The 21,256-nt window shown below is 44.1% G+C and overlaps 1 protein-coding gene across 1 annotated transcript in view; it reads left to right on the top strand.

The window, feature by feature from the left end:
- LOC124606308 (solute carrier family 22 member 13-like) overlaps positions 1-21,256 on the top strand; it is a 78,363-nt gene that overhangs the window by 43,354 nt on the left and 13,753 nt on the right. The window contains exon 5 of the mRNA XM_047138289.1: positions 14,252-14,466. Coding sequence (XP_046994245.1) covers positions 14,252-14,466 — 215 coding nt within the window. The remainder of the gene's footprint in view (positions 1-14,251; positions 14,467-21,256) is intronic.

Here is a 21,256-nt window from a genome sequence, read left to right as displayed (position 1 = left end):
TCGAAGGTATATATTCACATTGAGAAGTGATCAACAACACGGTGATCCGCCCAGACTGGAAAGCAGTGGCAGGATAACGAGGCATCGACCAGCTTGGACTCGAACAAGTGTCCCACTAGGGAGGCTGATGCCCTCAAGACGAAAATCACCCAGTAAGTGACCTATCGACGCAAAGTCGCCAAGTAGTCAGCATACATTGTTCTGTCTCCTCGGATGCCTATAGCTTCTGGAGCTAGTCACAAGACTAGCTACAGTCGAATTCAAACGGGTGGGTATACTGAATGGAGCTTAATTTACTATGTCCCAGCTAGTTCCCCATGTCTACACATGCTGTCTACTATCAAGGAATCCATCTGCCTTTGCAAATCTGCATTACTGTCTTATATGTTCCATCAAAGACTCAATCGCTTCCTGACATGTCATTTCTCGTGTTTGTGATCCAGGCATTTGACATCTACTAAAAATGCTGTACACTTAAAATTTACCAAAAATTCAAAGAGAACCACTACACGCATTCAGGTGTAACAAGAAGAAGAAATGCTATCAAAATTTATGGCGAATAACCAACCACCTCGATTTCATACGTTAATGTGCTTTGTGCCCATAATGCTGGCAAGCACTACATGTAACAGTCATTGATTGTATACAGTGCAACTCACGACCCGATGAAATATGCTGTTGTCGCCTCACTGGTTATATGTAGATGTTTCTATAGTTTCCCCTAAATTGCGACAAGTCTACTGTCCTTCAGATTTCGTAAATTGCACCTTCTGGTGCACATCTTCCTACCATGGTTGTGCACAATAAAGATACAAAAAGACCAAAAATGTAAGGCGTACTCACCACACTCGGACCGTTAAAACTGAGTGCCGGAGCGGGTGCTGACGTCACAAGTGGGACACTTTTCGGCGAATGGCAGGCGCTGACGTTGCAGTCAACACTTCCGCCATGAGAAAGTTGGGGTTGCAAGGTGACCCCCAGGAGTGAGGAAGGAATCAGTTGTTCACATGTCAGGATCGATCACCGCTTCCTTCATGTGGACGTGCGTTTAGAGCGGTGATTGCTGTAATGGAGCGTGAGATCGCTACTTTAGTGGAGGCCGTTGGACCCAAGGTGGTGATGTGGGCCACAGAAGCCCGGTGTGCTGATGTGAGCAAGGCCGCCAGGCAGGCAGCATGCACAGGCAGAGTCGCCCACTGATGTTAGCAAGGCTAAAGAAGCTAACAGAGACCGTGTGCCGCAGATTGTGGAGGGTACTCCGCAGTGTCTTTTCTGAAGGACACGCTGTGCCACTTAACAGTAGCAATTCAGGGAAACCACATGAAATCTAAATTTAGAAGGCCAGATGAGGATTTGAACCATCTATTCGTACCTCCCTAATGGGACTCCATTATTTTACCAATGTGGCAGCTTTAAACGTGCTTCTGCGAACACCACATCAAGCGAATTACATAAAATGATAGCCATGAATTTTTACTGTCGATAGAGCTGTTTTTGTTTTCTTTGCTGCACTTCCATCCGTTTCACTCAGGGTTAGGCCAGTTCCGTTGTTTATGGTGCGTGAGGGGCAGTCAGATAAAAACCGAAAACTCGCCACAATGGGACCATGGAATGGTTCCATTCAAAAGTGATCACCACACACATTAAGACATTTCCAAGCATTTCTCTCTTCATGTCGCCAAAGATGTGAAAATCACATGGTGAAACAACCGGGATGGACAAGTGATGTTACAGTATTTCCCAACCAAATCGCTGAAGCATAGCCTTTGTCCAATTGGCAGTGTGAGGGCGGCCATTATCGTGCATTTCGATGATTCCGTCAGACAGCATTCCTGGGCGTTTGACTTTATAGCTGGTCGTAGGGTCTGCCAACTGACTTCATAGCGCTGCGAACTGACCATAGTTTCATGCTCGAGGAACTCGATGAGAAGAGGGCCCCTGTAGTCGAAGTAGCTCATCTTGACCTTACCGGAACTTGTGTGAACAGTTCTGCATTTCTTTGGTGGAAGGGAGATAGGACGTTTCCACTGTTAGCTTTGCTGTGTACCCTCAGGCTGCTGGTGCGTGTCGGATGGAATCACCTTGTTGCACGATAACGCCTGCCCCCACACTGCCAATCGGATGGAGGCTACGCTTCAGCGATTTGGTTGTGAAACACTGCAACATCCTCCGTATAGCCCGGATCTTTCACTGTTGATTTTCATATCTTTGTTTACCTGAAGGACGACTTGCATGGACGTCCGTTTCTGTCGGAAGGGGAAGTGCAAGACTGGGAACAAGTATGAATCCATCAGGGGCCGACCGTGTTCTACAAAGCAGGAACTGATCATCTCGTCTCCCACTAGGATAAATATCTTAATGAGTGTGTTGTATACTGTAACTGGGTTTTCTCTTTTGATGCTAGTCAATTGTCAGGATGAGTATTAAAAGGGCATTTGATTCTAAAGCATTATGTCAGGGTGAAAAACACTAAATAAATTACTTTTTCTCTCTTAACAACATGTGGGCAGGCTGGGTTCTTCCTTGGCTCGAGTATGAGGTAGAATGAAACAACATTTTTACATAAGATAACTTTTATTGAAAGTTTTGTACAATGGTTTCCTTACGCGATTGTTCTGGCTGGGAGAGCAGCAGTTGTGTCGTTTGTGAAGCCTTCAGCTTGCGTGAGCGGCGGCGTCTGATTACGCCGGGCGGTGTTTATCTCGTGTCGCCGTTTCGCCCAGTTAACTGGAGATGCGCATCGTGCTGTGGCCCGTTTAATTATTGAGAACGAAGTCGTGAATCGGATGGTGATACCTTGGATGTGGCGTCCCAGTGCTTCTCTCTCTATGCGGCCGCGTGCGACGGCCAGCGGTGCGGCGCGGCGGGGGATGGCCAGTGTCCCGGACTCGAACAACGGACTCCAGCTTGCCAGTCTTCGAGTGTTAGATCTTCATCACCAGCTCACAGATGACTGCTGATGTGAGGCCATCTCATTCCCGTCCTCTCGAGTCACATGGGTACGTAAAAATCAGTCTTCAAATACCTTCTAACTTCTGTCTTCTGGCGGCGAGATTGCTGCTTGCTATTCCATTACAGCGGCGGACTTGGTGCTTCTGTGTACGATGTAGTCTCTTCCTGCATGACGGTCTTCAGCACCGAAACTGAACTGAAAACTACTCTCGGGCCTATTGCGTCTCGCTTATTTATTTACTTGAGTTCACTGGAGGTGAACGACTTCACGGTCATTGCCTCTTCCGTCACATTGAAAAGCTTCTCGAAGAATCTTCTTAACGTCGGTCATGGCTCTTGGAATGTAGGCGAGGGCCTTTGATCACATGTGACAACTGAGAAACACGTGAGCCGGTCGGGTGATGCCCTGAATCGACAGCTTCCGCTTATGTGGGGAGGGCAATGGCTTCTCCTGAACGTGCTGACTTCACGGTCATTGCCTCTTCTGCTCTGCCCGCTGTTTGCCAGTGTGTAATTCTTCTAAACTAAACTAAGTTTTTCATTTATTTTCTGATTTCTACTTCACTTCACATTGATTTCACTAATTTATTTACCTATCTTAAGTACCACACAACAATACTTTTGAATGTAACCATACCATGAACCCTCTGCGACCACTGGTTTTCATTTTACCACCCATTATATAATTAGTTAATGCATCATATATTCACACAAAGTTCAGATGAGTATAATGTATCTTATTTGCCATCAAACAAGTCTAAATGCTTTTTAGCACTTTCAACGTGAATGTTTTTAATTGATCCTTTCAGATAGATGAGTGCGTTAGCACGTGACCTCCGGGTTTCACGGAGGTGCCCTGTATCGAATCCACCTGTGGGATTACTAAAAGGACTAGTGTGTCGATCAGCCTGCGTGAGATTTTTAGGCTGTTAACCACTTCTGAGTAGGTCAATACCAGGCTGGTTCCTACGTCCCTCCTTAGTCAAACGATCCGCAGACATTTAGAAAACGCTGTCATACTTGCACGTGAAACAACAGTAGACGCAGGCAGATGGGTTGCATACACAAATTTCGTCTCAGCGGGATGTCGTGGAGACTGGAAGGGAATCCAATCACTCGCCAGGTCTAGCGTTGCCCAATCCGAAAACTGACATGCTGACCTTTTGAGGTTACGGGGTAAGACTAGCAAAACGGAAATACAGAGAGACTGTTTTAATTCGACAGGTTTCTTGGCACCCATTGAACTGAAAAATTTGTCATAACCTGAACGATCTGTGAAATGTGGTGGACAGGTCCTATCAAGATCTTTGCAACGTCAACTAATTACTGCACTATTAATTTTTGCCACGTTCTTGTCCACTGTAGATGTTCTGTGAGTGCCCTGGACGTGCATAAACTACAGTGCATGCAGGATCACATTTGAGTACCCCATTTTTTTACAATAGAAAATGTAGGGGACGAATCCATCAATGTCTAATACAACTGCTCTTATACTCCTATACGGGCTGCAGTTAAACCTCTTAAAAAGAAGTAATTTATTACAATGCAAATTTAAAATTTCATCTAGCTTTGGCCAACACTTAGCACTTTATTGATTACGCAAACACCACACAAAAGCAATACAACTCATGCTTGCATATATTCACACTGTTCCGACAAACTTCAAATTGGCCCTACACTATTCCAGGTACAAGGATTCCTGACATTCTTAGAAATTCGAAAGGAAAAAGCACAGTTAATGGAAGATAAAGAGACAACAGTCAGCATTAAATTCAGCCATATAAGAATCGGACGGTGCTTTTTTCATGAATACACTTCCGTAGCTTCATTGTCCGTTCGACGATACCCGTTCGTGACACGATTAGACCACTGGAAGCTCTTCGCAGATTAACGTTTTATGAGAGACTGGAGCCTTTCGTTACACTGCGATGGACACCATTCCTTTCTTCCAGGAACGGAAGTCCAGCAGAGAATGAAAGCGAGCTTCTGTGGCATTTAGAAAGGGGAAGAAAAGTTCTACCAGGTTGAAGTTGTGAGGTTAGGATCTCCCCCTTTCCCTCACCGCCTCGAACCACGGACTTGAGCGCGAAGGCTTGCTTGCTTGCTTCAAAGGCACAGAGAGCAGTACCATAGTTGCAACCATATCCCAGGGTATCTGTTGAGGGGACAGACTAACTCATAATTCCTGAAGAGGGGTTGCAGGCTCTTCACTCGGTTTGTAAAATTGCCCAACATGGCCTCGATAGGCTGGAACTGCTAACGGCGGAAAGCAAGGGAAAATTACAGTCGTTATCCTTCACGAGTACTGTCTTGACATCTGAGCTCTTAATATGCACACAGCTACTTTTTTTCTTCGATGGCTTCTTCACGTTTCTGTTAGGTCCATTTACCTTTCCCGCTTCCTCTACAGCTTTGCTTCCTCACTCTAGGAATTTCTCCTTCATCACCTTGCACTTTCTGTGAATGTAATTTTTTAACGTCTGAACGTAGTATATTATCTAGTTACATCTTCTGGACCTCGTCTTTATGCCTATTGCGTCCTTTGCTGTCTTCACTGTTTCACCGCTCGAGGTTACCGATTCGTCTTCTAGTGTGTTCCTTGTCTCTGGTTCTATCAATCGTTGCCCAATGCTCTGTTTGAAACCCTCAAAAACCTCTGTTTTTTCTGTTTATTCTTGGCCCAGCTCCTTAATTTTTTTGCATTTTACTATTTGTTTAGTTTTAGTCTGTAGTTCGTAAACAATAATGATCAGAATCCACATCTGACCTGGAGAAGTTTTGCAGTTCAAAATTTGGTTTCGAAACCTTTGCATCACCGTTACATTACCATAGTCTAAACCATGATACATTACTTTGTATCGGGATCTGTTCCAAAACAACATTTTCTTACGATCCCTAACCTATGTGTTTAGCAATTATTGTGTTACGCTCTGTGCAAGGTTCTGCCATGCATCTTTCCGTTTCATTTCTTTCCCCCACGCCATGTTGAACAATTTTTCTTCCTATACCTTTTCCTGTTTCCCATCACAATTAAATTTTCATCATACTTTGTTGTTGTTGTGGTCTTCAGTCCTGAGACTGGTTTGATGCAGCTCTCCATGCTACTCTATCCTGTGCAAGCTTTTTCATCTCCCAGTACCTATTGCAACCTACATCCTTCTGAATCTGCTTAGTGTATTCATCTCTTGGTCTCCCTCTACGATTTTTACCCTCCACGCTGCCCTCCAATACTAAATTGGTGATCCCTTGATGCCTCAGAACATGTCCTACCAACCGATCCCTTCTTCTGGTCAAGTTGTGCCACAAACTTCTCTTCTCCCCAATCCTATTCAATACTTCCTCATTAGTTATGTGATCTACCCATCTAATCTTCAGCATTCTTCTGTAGCACCATATTTCGAAAGCTTCTATTCTCTTCTTGTCCAAACTATTTATCGTCCATGTTTCACTTCCATACATGGCTACACTCCATACAAATACTTTCAGAAATGACTTCCTGACACTTAAATCAATACTGGATGTTAACAAATTTCTCTTCTTCAGAAACGCTTTCCTTGCCATTGCCAGCCTACATTTTATATCCTCTCTATTTCGACCATCATCAGTTATTTTGCTCCCCAAATAGCAAAACTCCTTTACTACTTTAAGTGCCTCATTTCCTAATCTAATTCCCTCAGCATCACCCGACTTAATTAGACTACATTCCATTATCCTTGTTTTGCTTTTGTTGATGTTCATCTTATACCCTCCTTTCAAGACACTGTCCATTCCGTTCAACTGCTCTTCCAAGTCCTTTGCTGTCTCTGACAGAATTACAATGTCATCGGCGAACCTCAAAGTTTTTATTTCTTCTCCATGAATTTTAATACCTACCCCGAATTTTTCTTTTGTTTCCTTTACTGCTTGCTCAATATACAGATTGAACAACATCGGGGAGAGGCTACAACCCTGTCTTACTCCCTTCCCAACCACTGCTTCCCTTTCATGTCCCTCGACTCTTATAACTGCCATCTGGTTTCTGTACAAATTGTAAATAGCCTTTCGCTCCCTGTATTTTACCCCTGCCACCTTCAGAATTTGAAAGAGAGTATTCCACTCAACATTGTCAAAAGCTTTCTCTAAGTCTACAAATGCTAGAAACGTAGGTTTGCCTTTCCTTAATCTTTCTTCTAAGATAAGTCGTAAGGTCAGTATTGCCTCACGTGTTCCAGTGTTTCTACGGAATCCAAACTGATCTTCCCCGAGGTTGGCTTCTACTAGTTTCTCCATTCGTCTGTAAAGAATTCGTGTTAGTATTTTGCAGCTGTGGCTTATTAAACTGATTGTTCGGTAATTTTCACATCTGTCAACACCTGCTTTCTTTGGGATTGGAATTATTATATTCTTCTTGAAGTCTGAGGGTATTTCGCCTGTTTCATACATCTTGCTCACCAGATGGTAGAGTTTTGTCAGGACTGGCTCTCCCACGGCCGTCAGTAGTTCCAATGGAATATTGTCTACTCCGGGGGCCTTGTTTCGACTCAGGTCTTTCAGTGCTCTGTCAAACTCTTCACGCAGTATCGTATCTCCCATTTCATCTTCATCTACATCCTCTTCCATTTCCATAATATTGTCCTCAAGTACATCGCCCTTGTATAGACCCTCTATATACTCCTTCCACCTTTCTGCTTTCCCTTCTTTGCTTAGAACTGGGTTTCCATCTGAGCTCTTGATATTCATACAAGTCGTTCTCTTATCTCCAAAGGTCTCTTTAATTTTCCTGTAGGCGGTATCTATCTTACCCCTAGTGAGATAGGCCGCTACATCCTTACATTTGTCCTCTAGCCATCCCTGTTTAGCCATTTTGCACTTCCTGTCGATCTCGTTTTTGAGACGTTTGTATTCCTTTTTGCCTGTTTCACTTACCGCATTTTTATATTTTCTCCTTTCATCAATTAAATTCAATATTTCTTCTGTTACCCAAGGATTTCTACTAGCCCTCGTCTTTTTACCTACTTGATCCTCTGCTGCCTTCACTACTTCATCCCTCAAAGCTACCCATTCTTCTTCTACTGTATTTATTTCCCCTATTCCTGTCAATTGCTCCCTTATGCTCTCCCTGAATCTCTGTACAACCTCTGGTTCTTTCAGTTTATCCAGGTCCCATCTCCTTAAATTCCCACCTTTTTGCAGTTTCTTCAGTTTTAATCTACAGGTCATAACCAATAGATTGTGGTCAGAGTCCACATCTGCCCCTGGAAATGTCTTACAATTTAAAACCTGGTTCCTAAATCTCTGTCTTACCATTATATAATCTATCTGATACCTTTTAGTATCTCCAGGGTTCTTCCATGTATACAACCTTCTTTCATGATTCTTAAACCAAGTGTTAGTTATGATTATGTTGTGCTCTGTGCAACTTAACGATCTGAATAACATCTTTTACCTCATTATATATTTTTTCAATGACTTCATCTGCAGCGCTAATATAGACGCAAATTTTTACTATGAGTGCTGGTTTTGTATCGATGTTGGCTACGATAATACATTCACTATGCTGTCTCTAGTAGCGCACCCTCATTTCATTCATTATTAGACGTTTTGCTGCATCAAACCTATTTAATCTTTCATTAATAACGCTATGCCATGGACCTTCTGAGGTGGGCTGGCTTTCACGCCTCTGCCGTACAGGTAGCCATACAGTAGGTGCAGCCACCTCACAGGGGTATCTGTGTAGAGGCCAAAAGGAATACCGCTCTTGAGTTAAAAAGTTTGTATTCCGTTCAGTTTCGATTTTTGTCTGGCAAAGGAAGCCTATTAAAATATCCTTAATGGTGGTCTCCTCAAGTAGCTACGATACGATATTGCAGTTCCTGTGTTCAGAAGTATGGTATTTATCCGTCGACATTGGCCAACCGACTTTCAATTACAACGTCTCCCCTGTACGGAAATACACACAATGGATACAAGAGCGCAAGTTGTAGACGGAAGTTTGGATCTGATCGTGAAGTGTGCGGGAATAGCCTTATAGTTAGACACCCGCTCGCGATAAGCGCGAAATCCTGTCCTGCACAAATTTTTGTCGTCGTCATTCAATTACACAACTCACAGTTGTCCATATTCGCAACTGCGAATACATTTTATGTCCCTCACATAGCTGGCTGTGTTCAGAGAAATCTCGACTGTCCGCAGCAACTCCATTGGCTGTCAGGCATTAGGAATCTTTCTCGCAGGACTCTTAGTTTGGTCACATTCATAACGTCTCTACGTCTCTGCGTGTCAAAGTTTACAATGTCCTTCGTGTAACCGCAATAGCGATGACCTCTGGAAATGGCTCGCCGACAAATCCTTTTAGCAACGCTGACACAAGCTCCAGTACGGTTTTATGACAGAGGTTTAAATAAGAATATAGGAAGAGAGAATTTTATGTTTTTGTTGTTCGAATGATTCTCGGGTTTTCGGGTGGATACAATCGTGGAGTGCCCACGATATTTCAGTGGATAACCGTTCTGCCATAGGTGGTGCTGAAGCAATGGTCTGACGCTCTCTGCCGCTAGTATTTATCGCTCGCTGGTCTAGGTACGATTCCGTGTCCGGAGGTGAGGGAAGCGGAGTCTGCGGTAGGTGGTGGTGGTGCACAGGATCTCTTCGGCGGCCATGGCGGAATGATCTCGTGTCCGCTTGCACTGTTGCTCCTAGATAGAGATTAGAATTGGTTCCCAGGCTTTACTGAGTTGGTAACCAGTGTCCCTGTTGACGAGGTTGTTTGTTACGCGAATTTCTATGGCCTCTATGAAAATGAACTCCCAGTAGTTATTTGTGGACGAGGTTGTTTGTTACGCGAATTTCTATGGCCTCTTTGAAGATGAACTCCCAGTAGTTATTTGTGGAGGCCAGTACTTTTGTCTCATCATAATTCGCCATGTGTCCAGCGTTTATGCAATGTTCTGCTAGGGCAGATTAGCTTGGTTGGGCCATGCGGGTATAGCGTTGGTGTTCTTTGCATCGATCTTCCACTGTAGGAACTGTTTGCCCGATATAGGATTTGCCACAGCCGTACGGAATTCTGTATACGTCCGCTTTCTTGAGGCTGACATCGTCTTTCACCGTTCCTAGCATGGCGCGCGTCTAAGCCGGCTGTCAGCAGACTGTGTCGATCTTGTGTTGCCTCAATTGTCTCCCTATTTTGGACGCCCCGTTGCGTGGAGAGGGTAGAAACGCCAGGCCTTATTTCCCTTCTTCGCTTTGTTTTTCATCTAGGTCCCTACTGCGCTTCTGTTATCGAAAGATCCTTTGGATTTGGCGGTTACCATATCCATTCTTGCGGAACTCAGTCTCCAGATACTTGAGTTCCTTGTGTACCAATGTGTTAAGCACTGCTGCGAGGAGTGGCCGCTTGGTTTGAGGCATCATGTCACGAATTGGGCGGCGCCTTCCGCTGGAGGTTCGAGTCCTCCCTCGGGCGCGCGCGCGCTTGTGTGTGTGTGTGTGTGTGTGTGTGTGTGTGTGTGTGTGTGTGTGTGTGTGTATGTGTATGTGTTGTTCTTAGCATAAGTTAGTTTACGTTAGTTGAAGTAGTGCGGGGGTCTAGGGACCGTTTAGGGACTCCGTTTAGCTGAGCCGGATGGTGGCAGCTGGAAACATGTAGATACAGGTCAATGTGCGTGGCCTTTTATCTTTACATTATAATAGATCCGTAGAACGGATCGGAGCGTGGAATGTCAGATCCCTTAATCGGGCAGGTAGGTTAGAAAATTTAAAAAGGGAAATGGATAGGTTGAAGTTAGATATAGTGGGAATTAGTGAAGTTCGGTGGCAGGAGGAACAAGACTTCTGGTCAGGTGACTACAGGGTTATAAACACAAAATCAAATAGGGGTAATGCAGGAGTAGGTTTAATAATGAATAGGAAAATAGGAATGCGGGTAAGCTACTACAAACAGCATAGTGAACGCATTATAGTGGCCAAGATAGATACGAAGCCCACACCTACTACAGTAGTACAAGTTTATATGCCAACTAGCTCTGCAGATGACGAAGAAATTGATGAAATGTATGATGAAATAAAAGAAATTATTCAGATTGTGAAGGGAGACGAAAATTTAATAGCCATGGGTGACTGGAATTCGAGTGTAGGAAAAGGGAGAGAAGGAAACATAGTAGGTGAATATGGATTGTGGGACAGAAATGAAAGAGGAAGCCGCCTGGTAGAATTTTGCACAGAGCACAACATAATCATAACTAACACTTGGTTTAAGAATCATGAAAGAAGATTGTATACATGGAAGAACCCTGGAGATACTAAAAGGTATCAGATAGATTATATAATGGTAAGACAGAGATTTAGGAACCAGGTTTTAAATTGTAAGACATTTCCAGGGGCAGATGTGGACTCTGACCACAATCTATTGGTTATGACCTGTAGATTAAAACTGAAGAAACTGCAAAAAGGTGGGAATTTAAGGAGATGGGACCTGGATAAACTAAAAGAACCAGAGGTTGTACAGAGATTCAGGGAGAGCATAAGGGAGCAATTGACAGGAATGGGGGAAATAAATAAAGTAGAAGAAGAATGGGTAGCTTTGAGGGATGAAGTGGCGAAGGCAGCAGAGGATCAAGTAGGTAAAAAGACGAGGGCTAGTAGAAATCCTTGGGTAACAGAAGAAATATTGAATTTAATTGATGAAAGGAGAAAATATAAAAATGCAGTAAGTGAAACAGGCAAAAAGGAATACAAACGTCTCAAAAATGATATCGACAGGAAGTGCAAAATGGCTAAGCAGGGATGGCTAGAGGACAAATGTAAGGATGTAGAGGCCTATCTCACTAGGGGTAAGATAGATACCGCCTACAGGAAAATTAAAGAGACCTTTGGAGATAAGAGAACGACTTGTATGAATATCAAGAGCTCAGATGGAAACCCAGTTCTAAGCAAACAAGGGAAAGCAGAAAGGTGGAAGGAGTATATAGAGGGTCTATACAAGGGCGATGTACTTGAGGACAATATTATGGAAATGGAAGAGGATGTAGATGAAGATGAAATGGGAGATACGATACTGCGTGAAGAGTTTGACAGAGCACTGAAAGACCTGAGTCGAAACAAGGCCCCCGGAGTAGACAATATTCCATTGGAACTACTGACGGCCGTGGGAGAGCCAGTCCTGACAAAACTCTACCATCTGGTGAGCAAGATGTATGAAACAGGCGAAATACCCTCAGACTTCAAGAAGAATATAATAATTCCAAACCCAAAGAAAGCAGGTGTTGACAGATGTGAAAATTACCGAACTATCAGCTTAATAAGTCACAGCTGCAAAATACTAACACGAATTCTTTACAGACGAATGGAAAAACTAGTAGAAGCCAACCTCGGGGAAGATCAGTTTGGATTCCGTAGAAACACTGGAACACGTGAGGCAATACTGACCTTACGACTTATCTTAGAAGAAAGATTAAGGAAAGGCAATCCTACGTTTCTAGCATTTGTAGACTTAGAGAAAGCTTTTGACAATGTTGACTGGAATACTCTATTTCAAATTCTAAAGGTGGCTGGCGTAAAATACAGGGAGCGAAAGGCTATTTACAATTTGTACAGAAACCAGATGGCAGTTATAAGAGTCGAGGGACATGAAAGGGAAGCAGTGGTTGGGAAGGGAGTAAGACAGGGTTGTAGCCTGTCCCCGATGTTGTTCAATCTGTATATTGAGCAAGCAGTAAAGGAAACAAAAGAAAAATTCGGAGTGGGTATTAAAATTCATGGAGAAGAAATAAAAACTTTGAGGTTCGCCGATGACATTGTAATTCTGTCAGAGACAGCAAAGGACTTGGAAGAGCAGTTGAATGGAATGGACAGTGTCTTGAAAGGAGGATATAAGATGAACATCAACAAAAGCAAAACAAGGATAATGGAATGTAGTCTAATTAAGTCGGGTGATGCTGAGGGAATTAGATTAGGAAATGAGGCACTTAAAGTAGTAAGGGAGTTTTGCTATTTGGGGTGCAAAATTACTGATGATGGTCGAAGTAGAGAGGATATAAAATGTAGGCTGGCAATGGCGAGGAAAGCGTTTCTGAAGAAGAGAAATTTGTTAACATCCAGTATTGATTTAAGTGTCAGGAAGTCATTTCTGAAAGTATTCGTATGGAGTGTAGCCATGTATGGAAGTGAAACATGGACGATAAATAGTTTGGACAAGAAGAGAATAGAAGCTTTCGAAATGTGGTGCTACAGAAGAATGCTGAAGATTAGATGGGTAGATCACATAACTAATGAGGAAGTATTGAATAGGATTGGGGAGAAGAGGAGTATGTGCCGCAACTTGACCAGAAGAAGGGATCGGTTGGTAGGACATGTTCTTAGGCATCAAGGGATCACCAATTTAGTATTGGAGGGCAGCGTGGAGGGTAAAAATCGTAGGGGGAGACCAAGAGATGAATACACTAAGCAGATTCAGAAGGATGTAGGTTGCAGTAAGTACTGGGAGATGAAAAAGCTTGCGCAGGATAGAGTAGCATGGAGAGCTGCATCAAACCAGTCTCAGGACTGAAGACCACAACAACAACAACATTATAATAGATATTTATTTTTCTTTAGTGTTATTTCATCCCCCTCCTCCGACCCATGTAGATGGAGTGGGCTGCCAGCGGATACAATTTGCCACTCTTTAGCCTAATGAGAGTAAAATTTTATATATAGAAACTGGACTTGGCGTTAAAAAAAAAAAAAAAAAAAAAAAAAAAAAAAAAAAAAAAAACTTTTGTACAGTAACAAGACAGCCCGTCAGTTGCGTAAGTTAAAAATGTAATGTTTAATTTGGTGATTGATTACATATAGACACAGAAGATGGATAGACAGCAGCATTAAGGAAAACGGCCAATGTGCTGACTGATTAAAGTAGACATGTAGATGAGTGAATAGATGAGTGGATGTAAACTTCTAGGGATAAGGATATCAAGGGAACGTCGCATTTAAAAGTAGTGCATAGGACGGGGTTTGTGTGTGTGGATGTTTGGAGGAGGGTTTGGGAAGAGTTGAGGGAGATGTGGAAGTGAGAGAGATGGATGTATGTTAGGGCGGATTTCATGGTCGGATAAGGGAAGACTATTATTCGTCGGAAAAGGGTGTGGATGTGTAGTGTTGGTTATTATATGTGAACTTACTTAGATCGTTCACTTAAGTTCAGTTGTTTTATGGTCTAAAGCTGGCTGTACGGGTGAGGCCGAAACTCACTAACAAATTAAAAAAAAAACGTAATTGCGGATTTAGTATTAACACCATTGAGTGTAATTCGAGAACCTGACGGACGGACGGAACCGCGCAGGTCTGTGCACGTGCTGACGATGTTCTCGCTGGTGCTGAGAGCGGGAGGTGTCAGCGCCAACCCGTTCGCCTCGGTGGCCGCGCAGGGGGCGGCCCAGCTGCCCGGCTACCTGGCCGTCCGCCACTGTGCGTCCCGCTTCGGCCGCCGCTGGTCCGCTGTCGCAGCTCCTGTGCTGGCCGCTGCCGTTGGTTCTGCCATGATTCTACTCATGACAGGTAAGCCACATGTCAACATCAGCTCTCTATCTTAACATCACTCTGTGAATGCAGATGCAAAAGGACAACGTCGTAATGTATGAATGCATGGTATCGCGGCGAATTCGTTATTATTTATGGATATCTTTGTGTATTCTCGCCATTCCAGCCGGATAAATTCTAATAAACGTAGGCACTAACATGCATACCTTGAAGAGCTATGGGCACTTCTTCAATAGAATAAATGGGTTTGACAGTAGTGAAGATGAAAAAGTGCACTGTAGAGTCCGTGTTTTCTCGTCAAGTCCTCCTGGGACAATCTGGGTAAGGCTAAGGCCAGCAACTACTTGGAGTGGCTAGATGCCTGAGAAGTACTGAAAAATTTAGGAATACAGCCATTTCCAAAATAATTGAGCAATCGTAAAGAGCGTAGATGCTTCTGACTATCAGCTCTGGAAAAAGCATAAGCATGAGGAGGATCCATGGCACAAATTAAGGAATGTTGTAAGCTACATGGTAGAGTGTGAGGGAGAGAGGATTCAACACTGTTTAATAACAATATTAGAAAGTAGAGTGTTTCTTAGTAAATTCGAGCGATTCCTATTGATATACAAAATCTGAAAAAGCGAATACAAACGTAAGAACAACTACGAGAGAAGGATAACATGAATCCTCAAGGACAATGTTTACTCGACGAGAAGACCTTAAAACCCCTCAGTCTGTTTAAAATCTGTCAACCGATAGAGAGTGAAAGTCGTAAAATAGGTCACGATACACTACATTCTGCCTTTAGAAATTGCTTCATCGAAGAATACAAGACTATTTCTACGTCCAACCGTCACACGAACGCCAAAATAAGATACACACAAATAAGTGACGTGGAGAATCAGCTAACGGAGTTGAATAAGCAAAAAGCACTTGGTATATCGGTGTGCCCGTTGGATTCCGTGTCAGAATCTAGGGAAATGATCTTCCAGCAACAGTCATACGACAGTTTATGTTGCAGACAGACAGCAACGATATAAATGCAGGCTAAAAGTTGATACACAGAGGAACAAAAGTATATAAACACCAAAACCACAACACATTACCATGCCCAATATGGTGTAGGAGACCCGTTCGTGCCGGCCGTTGTGGCCGAGCGGTTCTAGGCGCTTCGGTCTGGAATCGCACTGCTGCTACGCTCGCAGGTTCGAATCCTGCCTCGGGAACGGATGTGTGTGCTGTCCTTAGGTTAGTTAGGTTTAAGTATTTCTATGTCTAGGGGACTGATGACCTCAGATGTTAGATCCCATAGTGCTTCGAGCCATTTGAGACAAACACGTTCGTACTCAGCTTCCAGTCCCTCTGAATAGATAAATACAGGCCCCGTACAGTTTCCAAAGAAATTTAATGCAACTCTTCCAGGAATAGTGGCAAGTTGGGGCAACGATGATGGAGGTGGACAACGATCACGCTCACCTCTCTTCAAAACAACCGAGATTTGGTGTTCGTGGTACCCAGTGGAGACGCGGCATTTCATCACAAAACAAGTTTTGGACAATGAGAGTTGTTACGGTGCTCGCTTATTTCCAAGTTCGTATCGACCTTAGTGCTGAGTTTTCACTGAGACGGCGCTTTGGCGTTAGGCGGTTGTTCCCGTGTGTGATCGCTGGCCGCAGCTTAGCTGGAGGCGTGTGAGGAGGGAAGTGGTGGCTGCTTGGCGTGGAGACAGTTCGGCTCGGCTTGGGTTGTTTGCGTCTGGACGCCGAGTGGAGCCCGATCGGAAGACCGGACCGTGATTTTACGGTTAATAGTGTGGACAGCGGCGTGGTGTGCCGTTTAACTTGATTCGCAAGGGGAGCAAAATCTCGCCTGTTGTAGTTTGTCGAGCCTGTGTTTGAAATACCTTTCAATGTGCGGCGGGATGTCATTTGGTCCTCCTGTCGCTCCGCCGCTGGGATCGCTATCCTCGTTTACCGTCCCATGGATGTATATCGATGGGGTACGCTGCTCTCCGTACTCTACTAGACGCTGGTGATGGAAGTGCGTCGTTCAGCGGCACGTTAATCTGGGTGCTTTATGTTTGATCTTCAAGTGCATAGTCTTCGAGTGGCACTCCTTAGAGTTTGCCTTGCGCAGTTAAATTGGAGTTTATTTTGTCTTGTGGTGCTTCCGCTCTCCGTTAACGAAGGTTGAGCTTCATTCGGCACTCTGTACGACTTTTTACACCTCAGCAGGCGGGTCGGAGCCACCTTCGCGACTAAACGGAAGCCTTTGGACTGAGAGGTCTTGTGTTTGGCATATTGTTCATAAATTGTTGTTTTGGTATTAAGTTGGCCAAGGTTTCTTAAGGATATCCCGGCATTTGGTCTGTTGTCCGGCCCGGGCTAGGTGTCGTTATTTTAGAAGTCGGTCCTTGTTTTGGCTTAGTACGAATCTGGTTTACTGCCTGGTGGTTCTGGTAGTACGCCGGGTCGCTGTGGTTGTGTTGCATTTTGTATGGGGCTGTGTGCTCGGAGCCGTGGAGTACCATGCTTTTATTATTATTAAGTAACATTATCACTTAAATGATTTAATTCTTGTTGCGTTAATTGCAACTTGGGCACTGAGAAATTTAGTAGTGTAATTGCGGAAGATTTAATAGTGGCACATGCCCCTTTACCTGTTTCGTAATTGTTAATTACCGAAAGACCTTAAGCTCATTGTCATATGATGTGATTTTCTGAAAGTATTGTATTTTTTGTCATGTTATTGATTTTTTTTTTAATTTTCTGATCACTGGTGTACTGTTCCAAGTATTAAATGTTTCAGGTAACTATTAATTGGCCGTTCGTGATAGATACTGTTTGTTATAATAGATTTAAGTGTACCAATTGTAATGTCTCATATATCATGATGTGCGTGTGTAATGGTGAAATAAATGGATGATCGTTATTTCTGTTTTGGCGCCCTTCATGCCTCCTTTCTTGTCCCTATTGGTACGCTACCCCTGTGTTCGTAAACCACATCAAGAGTTATATGAACAGGCGCCCTGTCGTCTTGGAGCGCAGCATTATAATGATGGGAACATTGTGGCAAGGGACTGAGCTGATCAGCCAAAATGGTCACATAATCCTTCGCAATAATACGACTTTGCGGAGTAACTGTGCCCCATGGAGCACCCCAATATGGCCGCCCAGATCATTACTGAATCCCCGCCATGTTTCACTCTTGGCATCAAGCAGTCTGCATCTTAGGCTTGGGAAACCGTATGATACACGTAAACTCGACGTGAACTTGGAAAAACTGCGAACAAGACTCATCCGATGAGATAACTTCCTTCCATTGCTTCAAAGCGCGGATGTTATGATTACGGTAACGGGCATTTGCGTTATTTATGAGTGGCTTTGAATTCCAGCTCTCCCTGCAGTTCCGTGCTTATGGAGCTCCCTACGTGATGGTTTGGTGCTGACAGGATTTGCCAGTCCAACGTTCAATTCTGCATTGACTTTTGGAGCTGTCGTCACAATGCCCTTCCTTGACCGGCTACGTTCGTTCCGGAAACACCCACCATGCAAGCACCAACAATTTGCCCTCGTTCGAATCCAATTAACTCTGACATAACGCACTCAAAACTACGCAAAAAAGAGTTTTGACTGTGACTGACACTTAAAACGTACTGAGGACATCGATCAGGTGCCGCTCGTAGCCAGTTACAACAGCGTCTCTGCAAGCTTTGTTAACATCTGTACTCACGTTCAAGAATTCAATTCTCGAGGTGTTTCCATATTTTTATCCAACAACTGTAGGTGGCCTAAACAGCGCAACGTCACATATAATTGCAAAGATGCAGGTCGTTATAACCTTTAAAGTAATCACAGAACGCATGCACACAATTACAGGCCCATCACACTCACGTCCGTTCCTTGTAGGATTATACAATATTTATTTGTGTCGTCACATGGTAACTCTTCTAACCAACATGAATCCTGCCAAGTAGGTCAGGTTTAAGCTCTCTGAGGAGGTCCAGATGGCCTCAGACGGCGGAGGTCAAGTTGGTGCCCCCCTTTTCTTGACCACTGGAAAGTCTCAAATACAGTTGCGCACCGTCGCCTAGTTAACAAAGTATTTGTTTATGGAAGACCAGAACACACATGTACTTTGATTGAAGACTTCGTGACAAACTGCGCTAAATTTATCAGGCTGAACGTTATTGGAAGAAGCCGCTTGTAAAGTTCTGCCTCGACCGGTCGTGAGTATTGATTGTCGGCTTTACCGAGTTGAACTTGAGAGAGAGAGAGAGAGAGAGAGAGAGAGAGAGAGAGAGAGAGAGAGAGAGAGAGAGGGGGGGGGGGAGGGATGGGAGGGTGGAAATAACAGCTGAACGTCTTGTCACGATTGTGTTCAGTGAGTACGAGAGCACAGCAGAAAGCCAAATTACAATGAGTGATGTTACTGTTACGTTAGATATCGCGCATTCAGGAGAGCTTTGCGGTCAAAATTCTAAGAGCCTGCGTTCCAATAATAGTCACTAAATGTATTAAATTCTCGAGCACAAATATCGCGTAATAATCACAAAAATAACAAGAGAAATTCACACGTAAAATGGGCACCAGTAGTTCTCGTTAACGTTTACCAGGGTAGAAGATGGGGCATTTACTCTGATATGCATACACTACACCATGTTTCGTGGGTCGTATGCTCAAACATTTTATGGCGAAGGGTACTTCCGGTATAACTACCTGATCCACTCTTCCCTGTTGCAATTGCGAATGCGGCGTGGGAAGAATGTCGGTAAACCTCCGTATTAACTCCAATTCCTCGACATCTCTCTTTGTGGTAATATCGTTAGATGTATGTGAGAGGAAGTAATAAGTTGTCCAACTTTCCCTGGAACGTATTCTCACCGAATTTCAGCGGGAAACCGTTCCGTGATGCTCGCCTTCTTGCAAGACAGCTAATCTAGCCCAATCTTGCCACGTTAAAAATTCAATGAGGTGGAAAGGGGCCAGTTACAATGCTGAAATCTCTGCTCTATATCAATCGTTGGAGACACTCAACTGCAGAAGCCATTTTTGCAGACCATTTGTATATTCACTGCAATTATGGAAGCTGCTGAGGTCTTTTTCATTGAAAGTGTGACCATGCCAGTTTGAGGGGCAAAATGAGCTCACATGTGACTTATAAGCAATAAATTCGGGAAATCGAGACTCGGCATCACAGTTAAATGCAATCACACGGTAACAGAGACCCGTGTTCGAAATTATTGAGAAAGTTCTTTTATTGGAAAACTGCTGTCAGCTAGCTGCGTGGTACGAAGTACACATTAAACTCTAAGCAAATGGGGAAAGTTACCTTGATAAATGATTCAGTTGTTGAAATTAAAGACAGAAATGTCTAACGCCAAGGCATATCCAGTCTATTGTCAATTAATTACAAATATCATTGAAGAACTGCGTCAGTGTGTCGAAGTTGTCCCAGTACCGTTAGTTTATTCGTAAGGATTTTTGAATCTGACCTCCAAATGCACTTGTGAGATTTTCAATCTCACCAGGAAGAGAGATTGGTGCAAGTCTGACTTCTCTGCCGTGAGACATTAGGATAGTTGTAATTGAAATACGCACAACAAAATGTTTTGCATCTCCTCGGTTCCGAGAGTTCCGGAACCTGTACAGAAAATTGCAATATATATCGAAAAAAACATTATTTTCGTCCTTTTTAGTGCTTATGAAAACAACACATTGCATGTTGTACCATCATATAGACAGACCTTCAGAGGTGGTGGTCCAGACTGCTCTGCACACCGGTACCTCTGATACTCAGTAAAACATCCTCTTGTATTGATGCAAGCCAGTATTCGTCGTGGCATACTATCCACAAGTTCATCAAGGCACTGTTCTTCCAGATTGTCCTACTCCTCAACAGCGATTCGGCGTAGATCCCTCAGAGTGGTTGGTGGGTCACGTCTTCCATAAATAACCCCTTTCAATCTATTCCAGGCATATTCGATAGGGTTCATGTCTGGAGAACATGCTGGCCACTCTAGTCGAGCAATGTCGTTATCCTGAAGGATGTCCTTCACAATATGTGCAAGATGGGGGCGCGAATTATCGTCCATGAAGGCGAATGCCTCGCCAACATGTTGCCGATATGGTTGCACCATCGGTCGGAGGATGGCATTCACGTATCGTACAACCGTTACGGTGCCTACCATGACCGCCAGTGGCGTACGTCGGCCCCACGTACTGTCACCCAAAACAGTAGGGAACCTCCACTTTGCTGCTCTCGCTGGACAGTGTGTCTAATGCGTTCAGCTTGACCGGGTTGCCTCCAAACACGTCTCCGACAATTATCTGGTTGAAGGCATATACGACACGCATCAGTGAAAAGAACGTGATGCCAATCCTGAGCGCTCCATTCGGCATGTTGTTGGGCCCATCTGTACCGCGCTGCGTGGTGTCGTGGTTGCAAAGATGGACCTCACCATGCACGTCGGGAGTGAAGTTGCGCATCATGCAGCCTATTGCGCACAGTTTGAGTAGTAACACGACGTCCTGTGGCAGAACGAAAAGCATTATTCAACATGGTGGCGTTGCTGTCAGGGTTCCTCCGAGCCAAAATCCGTAGGTAGCAGCCATCCACTGCGGTAGTAGCCCTTGGGCAGCCTGAACAGGTCATCGACAGTTCCTGTCTCTCTGTATATCATCCATGTCCGAACAACGTCACTTTGGTTCACTCCGAGGCCCCTGGACACTTCCCTTGTTGAGAACCCTTCCTGTCACAGAGTAACAATTCGGATGCGATCGAACTGCGGTGTTGAGCGTCTAGGCATGGTTGAACTACAGACAAC

Source organism: Schistocerca americana, chromosome 3 (assembly GCF_021461395.2).
Source record: "Schistocerca americana isolate TAMUIC-IGC-003095 chromosome 3, iqSchAmer2.1, whole genome shotgun sequence".
Classification (NCBI taxonomy): domain Eukaryota; kingdom Metazoa; phylum Arthropoda; class Insecta; order Orthoptera; family Acrididae; genus Schistocerca; species Schistocerca americana.
This window is presented reverse-complemented; position numbering and strand designations above follow the sequence as displayed.